The 15999-nt window shown below is 52.9% G+C and overlaps 4 protein-coding genes across 4 annotated transcripts; 1 reads left to right on the forward strand and 3 right to left on the reverse strand.

Moving 5' to 3' along the window:
• Window positions 1-93: 93 nt before the first annotated feature.
• V2A60_003026 (uncharacterized protein) lies at window positions 94-3096 on the reverse strand (the record flags this gene model as incomplete). The annotated part of the gene is made up of 6 exons (XM_083254369.1): window positions 94-180; window positions 254-364; window positions 511-691; window positions 810-816; window positions 2540-2915; window positions 2977-3096. 6 exons carry the CDS (start codon window positions 3094-3096, stop codon window positions 94-96), a joined length of 882 nt encoding a protein of 293 aa, XP_083110495.1.
• Window positions 3097-3862: 766 nt separating this feature from the next.
• On the reverse strand, window positions 3863-4719 carry V2A60_003027 (translation protein SH3-like domain-containing protein; the record flags this gene model as incomplete). The annotated part of the gene is made up of 4 exons (XM_083254370.1): window positions 3863-3933; window positions 4005-4137; window positions 4219-4485; window positions 4705-4719. The coding sequence occupies 4 exons, from the start codon at window positions 4717-4719 to the stop codon at window positions 3863-3865; spliced, it is 486 nt and encodes a 161-aa protein (XP_083110496.1).
• Window positions 4720-5583: 864 nt separating this feature from the next.
• V2A60_003028 (Sac2 family-domain-containing protein) lies at window positions 5584-7698 on the forward strand (the record flags this gene model as incomplete). Its single annotated transcript, XM_083254371.1, has 3 exons — window positions 5584-6040; window positions 6092-6489; window positions 6550-7698. The coding sequence occupies 3 exons, from the start codon at window positions 5584-5586 to the stop codon at window positions 7696-7698; spliced, it is 2004 nt and encodes a 667-aa protein (XP_083110497.1).
• A 419-nt stretch (window positions 7699-8117) lies between these two features.
• V2A60_003029 (GTPase-activating protein GYP8) lies at window positions 8118-9505 on the reverse strand (the record flags this gene model as incomplete). Its single annotated transcript, XM_083254372.1, has 3 exons — window positions 8118-8971; window positions 9051-9212; window positions 9295-9505. The coding sequence occupies 3 exons, from the start codon at window positions 9503-9505 to the stop codon at window positions 8118-8120; spliced, it is 1227 nt and encodes a 408-aa protein (XP_083110498.1).
• Window positions 9506-15999: the final 6494 nt, after the last annotated feature.

Here is a 15999-nt window from a genome sequence, read left to right on the forward strand (position 1 = left end):
GAAGCATCTCTTATCCTCGCCAAATTCGTCAGAATGCCAGAAACCACCCAGACGCCAACATCCACACAAATTGGATTTGCCACAACGCATCGTCTATTTGAGCTTCTTCTTAGGGCGGAGCTGGTTGGTGTGGCCGCACTTGCGCTTGCGGCAGTTGGTGGCACGGGGGGGGAGACGAGCCTGCGACCGTTCGGGTTAGTATGCTGTCGTTCGTGCGAGGTTTCATGGGCCATATTGGCTGTTGTCGACATACGTAGCACTTGCGGCAGATCATCTTCTCGCAGTTGAACTTGGAGGCCAGAGCCTTCAGAGAGGGCTCAATGATACCACCACGAAGGCGGAGGACCAGGTGGAGGGTAGACTCCTGTTAACGCATACTCAGTCAGCCAAAAACCACTCTTGCCACCAAAATAAGTTCGTTCCGCGACACTCTGAAGGAAAAAAAAAACCATAGAAATCGGCATTCGGTGTATCGAAGTTGTCGTCGGTGGCGGAGAGGGAGCAACGAACCTTCTGGATGTTGTAGTCGGACAGAGTGCGGCCATCCTCGAGCTGCTTGCCAGCAAAGATCAGGCGCTGCTGGTCGGGGGGGATACCCTCCTTGTCCTGGATCTTGGACTTGACATTGTCGATAGTGTCCGAGGACTCGACCTCGAGGGTGATGGTCTTGCCCGTCAGGGTCTTCACGAAACTGTAAGCAACACTCTTGTCAGTATTTCTGTCCTCTAAAGCGATCGTGTCGAAGCTCTATCTCGGCGGTTTCGGTTCGAGGCGGCACTGGGCGACAGCAATCGGGGGCGAAAGCTTACATCTGCACTGTCCGACTGTTAGCATGCACAAGTTCCTCCAAGTCTTAACTGCGCAACACTTTACTTACTCTTTACTGATTTCTGTGACTCTGACGATGTGAGGTTTCGGAGGCTCAAACTGCGCGTGTATTTGGTGGGGCGCAAAGGCGCAAATACTCGGAAACCCTAGGTTTGCCCAGACCTCACGTGACAATCTCCTTTACCGAACTGCAAATGTGTGCTCCCCACCTTTTCGGCTTCGCCTCTTTGCGGGCCTACTTTCGGACAAGGTTTTCTGCCTGTGTCGATCTGGCTCATTGGGATAATAAGGGCCACTGCATGTAATAAGTAAGTGGACGTGCAGTGCAAATCTCAATTTGCGCATATCGGCTCTGACATGTATTCATAAGCAAGTCTTTAAGCAAAGGGTATCTTGAATTGCTACAGCGCGTTGATATATAGATATATAGTTGTTTATTTGCTGCCTTCAGCCTTTTGCCATGCTACAATGGCTTGCTCAAGCATGTACACGGCGCGCACCGTGGTTTCGAGTGAGACTTCAGCAGCAGAGCCTGTACATCCATAATCAGAATGGTTTTCTAAACTGAAACGGCAACTTTCAACATTGCAACGTGAGGTACTCACTGATAGCGCTATAGAATAAATTGGCTACCGGGGGGAGATCGTCGACCTTTCGATATGCTTCGTAAGTGAACTTGCTAGGCACCTCTATACTCGGCATTCCCATGGCGTTTTGCAACACTGCGTGAGCCATCTCGTCCACTTCTTCGGGTGTCGGTTCTGCCTGCACAGGATCAAGCACTGACTCTGGCTCCGATGGAAAAAACTCCGTGACTGGGTTTGTATCTGTGTAGAGAGTAAGTGACTTGTTCCCATACACAAGCGGAATCATTTACCCTTTTTTTCCAAGAAACTTGCGATATGACGGAAATAAGCATCGAGATCGTCGTCTGTCATGCTCGCAACGTCACTGGGCGTTACACCATCGAATGTACGTGGCTCGTCTCGGCTTGGCTGGCCTTTGGCAGGCTGCCAGCTATCCCAGTCAAATGATGGCAGAGTCAAGCCATCATCAGATATAGTGAGTGGACTCCCGCCACTGAACGGGAAACATAGCTTCGTGGCAACAATGAGTAAGGCGACGAGTCGAATCTCCGGATTATGGAGAGGATGTACTCGAGAACTCTGTACTGGCAAATGAAATCGATAACCAAGTACGTTGCAGATTCTCCGAACAGCAGCAATGCATTCCACTAACACATCTCAGCCGACTTCGTCATGTAATAGTCGAATAACAAACCTGGTAATGCTAGCAGCTTGGCATACTGCACTAGCAGCGGGATGTAATTGAGATCTGGGAATAGCATGTTGTAGTTGAGGTAGTATGAACAAGCTAAATCCATGACTGTCGAGTACGCTTGAGCACCATGTAAAGGCGCTCGAATTGGTGACTTCAAAACTTTAATATAGCTAGATGGCATTCGCTCTTGCATCTCAGCGGGCAACTGCTGAAACTTAACGCTGCGTTAGTTGTTATCCGAATGTGTCATTGCCGTGGTCGGCTAAATATATTAAACGCACAGCATGTCGATAGGGGAAATGGAAATCATTTGCCCATTTAATGAGGTCACCAAGGCGTGTTGGTAACCGCAAAAGATAGCAGCCCAAGTAGCACAGTGCGAGGGTCTCGCTCAAGCTTGGTATCGGCCAGCTAAGCCCGCGATCGGCACTCCAGTTCTGCGCTCTCGATCGTGAAGTCCACAGCTGCGTGGGTTCGACAACGGTCGGCTGGGAGCTGAAGATCTCTAAGACGTTCTCCGAAGCCGCCCCTGAAGCGGTGCCCTGCCCTAACGCTGTCGCACCGCGAATGCGCAAATCCCACAAGTCTCGAACAACTGTTTCCAGCTCCTCCATATGCCCCTTTTCCTTTATGAGCCACAATAGCTGCTTGCGAAGTAGTAGCTGGAGGGCTTCCAGATACAGCATTTTTCCAGCCTCGCCAGTGAGCTGTCGCTTTTCCTTTTCCCTGGAGGCCTTCTGCTTTTTGGAGACTGTTCCCATCATGCCAGCTTCAGCTTCTTCACCAAGGTCAAATTGAATGAATCCCTAAAGTCCAAGTTGTGGTCAGCCCTTGTAGAATAGGTCGACGATGACTATTGATTCGTACCTCAACCTGGTGCCCACGGGCGCAGTAACGCATGCCATCCTGGAGATAATATCTTTGACTTCCGCATTCGGGACATCGTTCGCCTCGCGGCATTCGCCGCAAATCTCGAGAGTCACTCATGCTGAGGATATAAAAGACAAATCGTGCTGAGTGAATCAAACGTTACAACACCAATGGTTTGAGAGAGAGGTCTCGGGTTTCTTAACGAATTATAGTGATGAGCATTCTTTTCGTAGACATGGTTTTGGGAGGCATATTATAACAGCTGCCAGGCGTATCTGTAGAACGAGGCAAGCAGTTGCTAGTATGTGGAGAGAGGTTGTGAACGAGAGGTTCGGGCCACCGGCCAGCCACAGGTGCAGGATTTTGTGTATAGCGGGACCTCGCACGTTCAAACTCTCCGGGCAAAAAGCTCCATGAAGTCTGAGACAGATGCACCTCAACAGGGAAATCAGAATTACACTGCATCTGGGAGGTAAGTTCTAAGATGGTGCAAATTTAGTAGTCGAATTCGCCAGAGCGTAGATTTTTTTTCCCAGGCGCAGAATTCGCCGTCAAGTTCAGCATATAAGGCTAGTGTATTTTTTTTGTCTCACTTTCCATCTATGAACAGCTATCAAGAAGTCATTGTCATGTCGGTATAAGAAACAGATTCAAATCCGATAGTCTTCAAGTTGTAGATGCCGAAATTTAAAACATAGCAGCATGAATCATATCCCGACTACGGAAAGCCTTTCAACGCAACAAGCCCGGCACAGCGCCCGAAGCAGCTGTCGGACAAACAGCAACTAACAACGCTATTCATGAAAGACTCCTCGTCAATGTAGAGGGAGTTGGAAGGCCCTCGAGCAGCCGGCGGCTGTGCGTCAGAACCGAAGCGAGGCGCTTACGCACCCTTGGGGGCCTCCTTGGCTTCAACGGCAGCCTGCTCGCCCATGGAGGTAAGAATGATGACGTCTAGGGAATCGACGATTAATGATCTATGCGAGGCAGGAGACGGATCAATTGTGGAGCAATCAGCAACTTACTGGTGTCCTTCTCATCCTCTGTGAAGAGCTTCTTAATCTTGTCACCGATTTCACCATCGGGCATGCGGACATCATCCTTGGTGTCACCGTCGTCGTTCATGAGGGAGAGGAAACCGTCGTCGGAGATGTCAAGCTATTGGATCGGGTCAGCACCATTGAAGGAAGGACGGAAGCGCGAAGGTAAAGCAAAGCAGGGAGAAGGAAGGCAACGTACAAGCTGGTACTCACGACGGGAGACGTTGGGGACGTCCATGTTGTGGGTAGAGGGAGAGAGATCTTCGTACTTCTTGCCAGTGAAGATATCGGTGGCGACAAGGTGGACCTTGGCGTGACCGTGCTTGCCGGTCTTGGAGGTGGACATGTCGATAATCTTGCAAGGGCGGCCCTTGATCACGACGAAACCGTTCTTACGCAGAGCAGAGCACTGCATAGGGAAGGTAAGAGAGGCGCCGGCATCGGCGGACTCGAAGGTAACATCGTGCTGGTAGAGGAGATGGAGTTAGCCATGGAATGATGGAGAAGAGACGAGAGGCAAAGCAAGGCGCGGAAGAGAGACGGGTTTGGTTGAGGCGGATGGAAGTGGTGGTGTTGAGAGCGCCAGGCGAGGGGCACGAGGCGAGGTGCGGGGTGATGCGAGGCAGCGGTTGCGACGGCGCGCACGACTGAGAGCTCGCGGGGCGGGCAGAGAGCAGCATCTTACCTCCTCAGCAGACATGATGATTGATTGCGCGAGAAGAGGGCGTAAAGACGGGAGAAGCGAAAAATTGATGGGAAAGAAAGTTGTTGTGCACCAGAAGGAGAGAGAGGTGGAGGAGCTAGGTGGAGGAAAAAAAGCGTTCAGGGTACAATAATAGTAGGAGGTAGGTAGCGGGAGGGAGGAGGCCGGGTGCGAGTTTGGTGGCGCGCAACGAAAAAAAAAAGCTGTGAGCCGGGTCTGGATTTTTTTTCCTGGCCTGTGTGATTGGGCAGATTGTGTGAATTTGGCAGTCCACAGGCTGGGACAGGCCAGTGAGAGTGGTTGCCACTGGTTGCTGGAGAGGACGCCCCGCAGCCTGGCCCTACCTAGGTAGGTAGGTACCTAGGTAGGCACTTAGGAAACGAGGTACCTCTTTACCGCTGCCGGGAGACGGGTAAAGCCATGCAGGACAAGGTAGCTACCTGCCTCATCGCCTAGGTAGGTACCAGGCAGTCGCTTTGCCTCGAGGTGCCTCCCTGCCTGCGTACAGATTACAGCGTTCTTTCTGGCAACTGTCGGCCCACATTAGACACTGTCCCGTTTAGGTAAAGCCTTCTCTCTGCCAGCGAGATGCGCTCTTGTAGGCGAGCGACTCCATACTAACCTGACTGCTAGGTGCGCAGCTCCATGGGTACCTTCATGTACGCCATATCATCACCTACATGCAAACGTCGTCTCGTGCCCAGCGGCCACAACTGCTCTATTTACCGCCAATCGCCCTCCAGAATACCCTCGGATGCAACTGAACTTTAGAGTCAATACCGTCATCGTCGCTGGCCGCACCCTCATCCTCGTGTAGCCTTCATGATACCCTCGCGACGCTCCATCCCTTTCTAAACCGCAATGTGGCTTGACCGGCTCGCTGGCCAGGCCAGCGGCTCTGGCTCATCCACGCCCCAATCTGTCTCTCGATCATATTCGCCGCTGCCACGACGAACCTCGAGCAATCTCAGTCCATACGTTACGTCCCAGCGTCAAGGGCAATCCCCTAGGGCCTCTTCGTTATCGCTTGTCTCTTCCGAATCCTCCACTTCACTGCTGGCATCGTCACGCCGACCCAACGGTTCAGGCTTGAGGCAATCCTCATCGCCAGTCGCGTACCCCACAGATTCTATACAAACGTTGGAGAAGCTTTTGGGGAAGACACCGAGCTCGTCGCAGGCTGCTGAGTTCGACATTCTTGACCCAGACTTCGACTTGGACTTTGATTTTGGTGGTTTATCGTTAAAGGAGCTCGCCGTGTCTGAATATAATATAGACGCACTGCCGCCAATATCAAAAGCTCAGAAACCCTCTGATCGTATGGAACGAGCCACGCATCTCTGCGGGTCTGTGGCTAACATGTGTACAGATGAAAGCGACCAAGCGAAATTCGAGGACTTGCACCGTTCAATCACTGCCTGCGATGATATTCTAAGCTCGGTGGAGATGAACCTGACAAGTTTTCGCAACGACTTGGCCTCTGTGGCTGCAGACATTGAGTCTTTGCAAGATCGCTCGACTGCACTGAATAAGAGGCTTGAGAACCGAAAAGAGGTTGAAAAGGCTCTCAGCCCCCTGGTCGAAGAACTCAGCGTATCGCCCGAAATTATTACCAAGATTACGACTGGTCACATCGACGAAACTTGGCCCAAGCTGCTCACAGAGCTCGATCGACGAGCCACGGCCCACAGGAAGAAGACCAGTGAAACTCAGCAGAGTAAGGCAACTTCTGACCTTGGCCCGCTATTAGAGAAGCTGGTGCAAAAGGTATGTTCGACCAGTAATGCGGCTTAGAAAGAGCAAGTTACTGACAGCGGACAAACATAGGCAGTCGAGCGTATTCGGGACGTCATCGTCGCGCAAATCAAGGCCTTGCGATCGCCCAACATCAATGCGCAGATTATCCAACAACAAAACTTCCTCAAGTTTAAGGAGCTCTATACGTTCTTGCACAAACACCACCAACAGCTTGCGGAGGAAATTGCACTGGCTTACATGAACACCATGCGCTGGTACTATCTTACTCAATTTACCCGATATGAAAAGGCGCTGGGCAAAATCAAGCTTCACATCCTAGACAAAAACGACACGCTGAATCATGAAGAAACGACGCGCATGGCCAGCGTCTTATCAGCTGCACGAATGTCCGGACCACCACATGATGCCTTTAATATTGGACGCCGAATCGACATGGTCAGAGCGAGTGGGCAACCCGCGCTCTCGTCCTTCCTTGCCGAGGAAGACAAGGCCACACACTACTTGGAAGTGCCATTCCGGAGTTTCAATCTCGCTCTGATAGACAATGCAGCGGCGGAGTATACATTCCTTGCTACATACTTTTCACCTGCATTGTCATTTTCCCATATTTCAAGAAATTTTAACTACATTTTTGAGCCTACTTTCGAGCTTGGCAAAACACTATCCAAGACCCTTATCGGCGACACCTATGACGCACTAGGCGTTCTTATCTGTATTCGGCTGAACCAGCATTTTGCTTTTGAGCTGCAGCGCCGCCGAGTACCAGCCGTGGATAGCTATGTCAATGCCACGAACATGCTGCTGTGGCCGCGGCTGCAAGTCATTATGGATCGTCACTGCGAGTCAGTCCGACAGCTTATCAATTCCACACCGGCAAAGGCCAGCAAGTCAACAGCAGAGCAGGCCAAGGTCTCTGCGGCGCCGCATCAGGTAACCCAACGCTTCGGTCAGCTGTTGCATGGGTTTCTGTCCCTCAGCATCGATGCTGGCGACGACGAGCCCGTAGCGACCAGCCTGCAGCGTTTACGCACTGATCTGGAGGCATTCCTAACGCGCTTCGGCAACACCTTTGGAGCCGACAAGCGCAAGACGGCGCGCTTCATGTACAACAACTACTCACTTATTCTGACCATCATTAGCGACACGACTGGGAAACTGGCCGACGAGCACCAGCGGCATTTCGAAGAGCTAAAGGCAGCCTACCAGGACGGAGAGTAAAAGTATGACATGAATTTCGAAGCGCTGAAGGATCGGGGGCCGCCGGGGGGGATACATAAGGTGGAACTGACACCGGTTTTTACGTCACACAATTTTTGAGCGATCATCTATCTGCCATTTATACATGTCTTTTCGTAGTCCATGAGCGCACATCAGAGCGGTCCACGAGCGTCACGGCCAAAGGCGTTGGAGGGAGAGTCACTTCGTTTTTTTCACTTTCACATTCCACCACCCTTAGAGAAAGAATAACGTTTTGGAATGTCGAGCCGTTCTTTGTTCATTGATACATTTGATCTATTCCACATGCTAGCCTTTTCCTTGTTAATGCATTACTCTTAGTTTTGCAAAGAATACCTGCCGTATGAGAAAAAGCAAAAGTCTAAAAATAGCCAGTGTTGTTACAGTTTTTACCTTTCTTCTCACTTGGCAAAGAAAGATGCAATAGAACTGAGAAGAGTGGGGTTCCGACGCACGTAGAAGGCGACAAGGCCCACGGCCACGGCCATACCTAGGGCTTTGGCCGGGCGACGGTACGCCCACATGACAGACAGAACGGAATTGCGAAGGTCCAGCCATTGCAGCTCCTTGGACTGCTCGTCGAAGAAGGCGGCACCGTCCTGGAGCGTCTGTCCAGCGGCGTGCTGGGCATCGCGGGCCGTCTTGAGGGCGCTGGCGCGGGAGATGCGGCGCCAGGCGGGCAGCGTCGAGGGAGGGCAGCGGGCGTAGAGCGTGACAGAGCGGGCGATGAGGGAGTCGAGGTCCATATTGGCGGGGACGCGAGCGAGGATGACCTGGAGAAGGTCAGGCTCATCAATGTCGAAGATCTCATCACGGCGGTCCACGACAATCTGGGCAAACATGTAGATGCTGAAGACGGGCTCACGGGCCAACAGCACGTCAAATAAGCGAGCGATATCGTGGTAGGCCTCGATGTTGTGGGCGTACATGGTCAGGGTGCCGGCGAGGGCATAGAAGGGCTCTATGGTGGCGATGTGCCGGCGGAGGGCCGGGTCGGCGCAGCCGAGAATGTCGGGAAGCAGACGCAGCTGTGCCGTCGTTGGGCCGAGGTTGGGCAGCATGAAGTCGCGGATGCGAAGCACCGACAGACGGGTGACGCACCTGGCCGCCCACGCCGGCTGGAGGACCAGCAGGAACACCTGGCATATGTCGTGGTAACCTTGAAAGTAGCACAGGTAGGGACACGTGCGGAGCACCTCGGATATCAAAGCGGATAGCTGCGATCGCCGTCGCTCGAGGTCGCTGTCGGAGAGGTCTGGTGATTGCAGGCGCGCATGGTTAGAGAACTGATCAGGAGGTAGTATGGTTCGCGCCGGGTGCATGGTGGTAGTTACCATGCGGGTAATAGACAAAAGATCGGTTCACGTCGAGCTGGACCTGGTCTTCGTCACGGTGACGAGGCAGCTCTTTCCAGCCGCCACCATCATCGTCAGACTTGGGAGGTGGCTCATTGTTGAGGTTTGTTCTCGGCGCAGGTACCCCAAGCAGTATCGGCCCTACGGGTGTAGTTTAGTCGTGAGTTACCACGTGCCAGGTTGAACCAAGAAGTGGCGAGGGTGGACAGGAAGGGGGTCGTACAAGCTAGCTGGCGTAGACTGTCGGTCAGGAAGCCACCAGCCGATTCCGCGAGGCGCTGCAGCTCTCGGATGTCAGCCTCTGCACAGGCACTGCGGATCTCGTCCTGCTTCTTCTGGTCCGTTTGGCAGACGATGTCTGGCACGGTAGCGTTTTCGGGCGTCGACGTCTTGCGCTCGTCGTCGTCGTCGTCGCCGCCGCTCTCCCGATGCATGGTCAGACAAGCGGACAGACGGCCGAGCCCACCGGGGGAAAGGGGGGCCGAAAGGGACCAAGTGCACGTTCTATGGCCAGTATAGTGGCAGAGCTGTCTTGCGGGAGGGATAGTAGACCGTGTCTCTCAGAAGAGGTGTTGCTGTGCGGCCAGCGCAGTGCGCAAATCGTGTCGTGGAGCCTGATTGGACATGAGCTGGCCACAGTGCATCTGCCTGGCTTGGCTGCTTAGGCAGGCCGTTTCATGGAAGCTTGGGTGGGGTGTCGAGACGTCACTGCCAGTGTTTCAATACTTAGCACGTTTCACCGACTCAAGGGGCATTGGGCACGCCTTTCTACATAGGTAGCTGGAGCAGCTTTCCGCCTCGGCCGCGCCATCATGTTTCCTTTTCCACGTATAAGACATCTTGCACAATAACAATATCATGCCAGAGCATGCTGACTTTAGAGGCTGACTTCACATGACGGGCCGCGCTACTGTGGTTTCAGTCATATATCACTTGCTCAGGCTCCTGCTGTAGGGGCGGGAAAACTTAAAAAAAAAAAAAAGAGAGAGAGAGGGAAAAAAAAAAGAAAAAAAAAGAAAAAGAGACCAGACTGACTAGTAGCGTGTTATAGCCCGCCTATCTCGATGTGTCTGGAATAGCCGCGCTTGCAAAATATCCTCGGCTGTTGGGCGTGCTACCTGACTAGAGCTTCTGCTGTTGGCCGTTGAATTGACTCTGTTGGGCGGCTGTAGGGCTCGGCAGCGAGCTTGGGACCGTTGCTGCGCGCGTCAGGTTCCGATACAAAAAAGCAAAAAGGCGCATCGCATTGTGCATGAGGAATCTTGAGGGCAATCACAATTTGCCAGGACAGAGAAGGAGGGTGGAGGGCCTTTGCGCAGCATTCAGCTGCCTCAGCCTGCGCCTGACTTGCCAAGACCAAGCCATTCCGCACCACGCAACGCACTCTTGGTTCTAGACTTGTCGACTATCATCCCGCACGAACGTTTGCTGATCCCAAAGCAAGGCATGCGTCCTGCAGGCGACAACCTAGTTTGCGTCTCCATCCCATATTCCGCTACCCTCTGTGGCTCTGGGGTTGCGGTGCGCCGGTGGAGCACGCTGGAACGGCGCGGGGAGGCTCATCGACTCGACTTTGTGACCTGTCACCTTCCAACGTCTTGACATGGACAGAAGAGGCTAAGAGAACGAGTAGTTCGTGCGGTACTGGCGTTTAGCCACCGGGGCTAGGCTCATAACACCCGGGTCTATCGAGGCAGGGCCGGTGCTGATGACGATAGCCGAAGCGGTTACACGACTACACACTTAACTGAGTACCTCTAATGCTCGCCATGTATGCTAGGTAGCTCGGGCCTGCCAACATGCCCACGCCTGTCTCCCTCACTTCTGCCTCATTCCCGCGCCGTCACCGCCCGCTGCCGTTCACTTGACAGCCTGACGCGACCGTTGACCGAATTGCAACCAAGCCCGTGCACAGGCTTGCTGTTTTCGGCCCACTGGTCGCAGCACTACCCTGCAAGAGCTTCCAACCAGTACCAGTAGTCACAACCAAGGGTGACGCTTCAGCCCTGGTCTTGAACTTGCTGCACACAACCACGCCGATCTCTCTGACAAGACGAAGACGCTGCCATCGAACAGTTGTGATTTTCTGCTATCGCATGGTAGACCGCCACGTCAACCCACCCGGTCCTGCATCGGGTTGCACCGCGCGCCGTCGTAGCCCTACTGGTCCCCTCTATTTCGCCTCGACAGGCAGTAGCAACTCGTGGCGCTCGCATCGGACGAAGAAAAATACGATGCGAAGAAATGGGCCGCTCTATCACGCGCAACACGCTGCTTAAGTGGGTAGGCCAGCACGGCTGACGCAGAACAAGTGGCCTCACGATTTTGAACACTGTCTCAGATACTTTGGGACGCCAAGGTACGTTCTTGTCAGGCTAATGCTTCGACAGCAGTCTGCCCAACATCGGACGAGATAGCCCTGGACTCGAGGCGGCATCTTTCTGCGAACCGGGTGAAGCTCTGCCCTTGACTCTGAGATCACCCGTGGACAAATCTTTTCGAGTTTCCCCTCTGTCCAGGAAGTTACAAACCTTCATAGCGCCGGCCCAGTTTCCCTGTATGTTCTGGTGATTGGCTGGGAAGCACACGCTTGACTCCGCTGCTTTCAAGCCATTGACACCAGCCAGCGAGGGCAGGCACCCTGATGCGTTGACAAGTCAAGGTCGCAAAAAAACCTGCCGTAGGTGACTGCCGAGAACTGATCTAAGTAGCTTTCTTCCACGTTCGTGCACAGAGCAGCCTATTGACGCAACGTAGGCCTTGTTACGTGAGTACAGGCCACCGCCTTTCTGCCCTTCGTTACAGTGATGCGTTGCATTGGTTGTAACACGCTAGATGCTCAACCGCGGAAGCTGGGTATTGTATCTTCTATTTTGCTTCGGGTCTGACAGCCGCATCACCCCGGATTCACGGGGGAGAAGCGTGCAGGCCCTGTCATCCGGAAGAAGACTGCGGTGCGTCGATACCATTTCGGGTGGTTGTTAATCCGTATAAACAGGGGAATTTCAGTTAATTCGTCCGTAGCTTTCTCGCTGTGAATACCTGATAATGGCGTCCCAACTGTGTGAGTGGAGAGTCATGGCCATGCCCACCCTCGGCATATAAGGATCAGTTTACTTGTTGCGAGACATGGTATAGTCCCGTAATGGATATTGCTGTTCGCATATGACCTATCAAATACTCTGGTAGCAGGTGAATACGCACAAATGCGTTGGTATAAACGAACTTTGGGAAGCCTTGTCTCTAGTGGCAGCGATGCGGCGTAAAGGGCAACAGGGTAGGAGCTGAGCAAGGCAAGGCACAGAGGGGGGAAAGAAGAAGTGGCACAAGACTCTAACTAGCCGAAAAGGAATAGGAGCTGTGAGGGGGTTTGGCTGCTGTAAGGACGAGTCAAGTCATTCACCCCCTTGATCATTTTTTGGGCACCGACATTCTTCATGCTATCCCTTGACCCTTGCTCAGCTTGACCAAGAGTTACAAACTTGGTAATCCGTAATTTTGCGAGCACTTGTATCTTATGGTAAGGGATTCTTGTCGTAGTCTACCCGGCTAAGCAGGGCTACGATGAAAGAAGCGAGAAGACAAGGTGTGAGTCGGGCGAGACCGCGTTGTATCTGTCCATAGTGGCATCGACAACAGCGCCATGTGTCCACCGACGAGAAGCTAGAAGCTGTCACTGACAATGGAAAGAAGGGACTGGCCGCCGTGAGCAAGGAAGGCACAGGGTTGCTGGTTACGTCGACGGCTGCCGTCGAGGGTGCGGGAACGGATGTGCGGCGAGTGAGTGACCCAGCTGTCCATTCACGGCGACTTCGGGGAGGCGCAGTATCAGTATTGGCAGTGGGCGGCCCACCGAATGAATGGATGCTGCTTGCACTCGAATTCTCGGGCTTGCAACTTTGCAAGTCGATGAGGCAAAGACGAAGAGATAGCTGGCTACATGTATTTTTGTAAGCACGTAGGGACGGATCCACCAAGGCGTGCCAAATAAGCAGGTCGCCAGGGAGAGGGGGGTGAAGGAGATGAGGAAAAGGGTGTGCTGTTGCCTACTTTGCTACTTCTCTACCAAGTAGTGACAGATTACGGATACAGATTGCTAGTTGTGGTTTGTTGAGGAAGTGAAGCAGCCACTTCTTCTTTTGCGGTCATACTTGGTTTAGCCTTTGGTCTACTTACTCGCTGGTGGGGATCCAAAAAGATCGTTGCGTACCTATGGAGTAGAAGCCGATGATACGGTTTTAGGGCAGACAAACAAATCACTTGGCGGACAAGAAACAAAGTTTGGCCAATAGATCTAGTATAGATGCACCGTATTCTAGAGGCCCTCGTCCAATCTCTACACTTGCTGGACCTGATCCAGGTACATAGCACTCTCACCTCACGCTTCTCGACACTCTCCGCACCTTTGGTCCCCATCAAAACCTTCCCTTGCCTGACCGGACCGGTGCTAATAAGGCGCAGTCTAGTGTCCACCAAGAGAGATACCGGGACCATTGAAGGATGTGCCGGGAGAAGCTCTTGAATGCTGAGAGGCGCTGAGGGATGCTGAGGGATGCTGCTGGAAACAAGCTCACGACCGCCTAATAAAAGCGGATGGCAGGGAACCCAGGCCCTTGTCGCATCAGCCCCGCTAGCCCGCGTCTTGCCTTGGCGGAGCCATGTCGAGAGTGGGCATGAATATTTCTCTTTCTCTCCCTCCCACCCACCAAGCCACTTGGAAGAGGGAAGAGATGGGGTGTTGCGTATCTCCGCTTAGTGTTACCTGGAGGCACCATCTGCAGGAATCGAATGGCTTGTGGGAGGATGCCGCAGAGGAGCAGAGGAGGGGGGCTGCTTTTGCTTATCCATAGAAGGATGATTTTCGCTGCGGTGCAACATGTAGCATGACGGGCCAACGGTGTAGTTTGCGGTGCTCGCGCAACAAATTGGCGGCGCTGTGGCCCCCCAAGATGGCTTTGTACATGTATGTAGGTAGGCAAGGAGAGGGAGACATGGAGAGAGAGAGAGAGAGAGGGAGAGAGAGAAATGACAGCAAGGAAGAGAACGAGCCTGTATCACCACACCACCCATTCACGCTAGAGACGAGGCACACGGGAAAAGGCGCTAGTAGGAAATGGCCGAAGTGTAGTGTGTGTTCTTTGTAGCACGGCTAGTTCTGAGATTATTATTATGCTAATCAAACGTGGTTTGCTCGAAACCGTTGTTGAAAATGAGATGCGTGGTTGGCCGGCCTTGCACTACCTAGGTATTAGTACCTAGGTAGGTACCTACTTACTGCAGCTATCCACACAGGCAAGTAGGTACGGTGGTGCTGGTCAACCAGTCCTCCCCTACCTAGGATGACACGACGACGATGTCCTGTACATGGTCCGTGATATTGCACAGTAAGTAAGCATATTCATGAATCCTATTCATGAATCTCGATCTCTGCAAGCACAGTACCTGTGGAGCGTAGAGATATCTCGGGCTGCAAGTAAAAGATGGCGGCTGAGTGATTGCTATGCGAAGGTAGGTACGGAGTACTTGCCTTGAATATCGAAGTGCCAAGGTACCTAAGTAGGACCCTTGCCCCCCAAATGCCAAAGAGTTACTTACTCATTATCCGTACCTTGGTCGTACTTCGTACTCAGCACGACTACCCTAATTGTCCAAAGGTACATGCCTCGGTAGGTGCCATTGCGGAAAGCAGACACGGCTACAAACACGCTTGGCTTCAGTAGGGGATATACATTAAGTATGCCTACTTATTAATCTGTAGGTACCTGGTTGCTAAGTAATACCTCTTACTGAGTGAGACAGGCACCACAGGCTGATCAGGCACAACAGGTCCAAGGCCAGCAGGTACCCGGCCACAGCGGGCTAATGTCGACAACCTATCAAAGGGCCCCCCTCCTGGGCATTCACTGACTGACAACGCCTGGTGCGCCCGAGTTAGTGTGCCCCATTTCTCTCCCCCACTGCCTTCTTACCTCGCTACTTACCTACCAGCACGGGCCTGTACCTGAGAAAATGCTGGTTGCGCCACGCACAGTACTTAGAGGTAGGCATTGGCAGGTTAGTACTGGGTAGGCTAACGGTACCTCTACCTTAGTATGCAGTACATTTTATTCAGCACCCAAGCACCCAGGTACCTATCAGGTGCCTAGGAACTAAACTTAGTGTAGCGTTCAACGTAGCACCTTCGGCACCCTCGGCCAGGCAGTAAGTAGGTAGAAAACTACCTACCTACCGCATTGGCACGTAATCCGCGGTACTAAGGTAGCCAAGCAGGCAGGCAAGGCTTGCCTTTCGCTGCCGCCCTACCACCACCTACCTACCTTCTCACCTCTTCCACTCTTACCTACCTGCCTGCCCTACTTCCTCTTCTCTCCGACATCTTTTTCAGACTTTTTGTCTGGTGTGACGTTGGCCAGCCACTTATTAGAGTCCGGCTTTTGTTGTCCTACTCTTTTCATACTTGCTTTGCTCCCACCAGCTAATCTGCCTGTCGGCCGCGGTTTCATACACAACAGAGCCCTCGTCTGGGACTGCGTCAACCTCCCAGGCCGTGCTTGGTACCTGGTTACCCAGGTACCTTGCCTACCTACCTACCTACCTGCCTGTCTACCTGTCTACGTACGAACTTTGTCTTGCTCACCAATTGCTTACCACCACCGCCGCCTTATTTCCTATACTGCCTGCTTCTCTTTCCCCTTCCTCTTTTAGCATCCATTGTTCCATTTCAGTCTCTCATACCTACTCTAGCTGGAAGATGCAGCTGCTTCTTGTTCTGCCACTCTCCTTTTGGTTGGCGGCCGTATAACGTTTACTTCACACAGTACCTCTTCCACAGCAAACACGTCTGCTGCACAAAACCACCAGCTTCGCTCGCTCCTTGTTAGCCACTTGTCGAGACGCTTGCTTGCCAACCGGCAATGACGTCAAGGTC

Source organism: Cordyceps javanica, chromosome 2 (genome assembly GCF_051103115.1).
Source record: "Cordyceps javanica chromosome 2, complete sequence".
Taxonomy (NCBI): domain Eukaryota; kingdom Fungi; phylum Ascomycota; class Sordariomycetes; order Hypocreales; family Cordycipitaceae; genus Cordyceps; species Cordyceps javanica.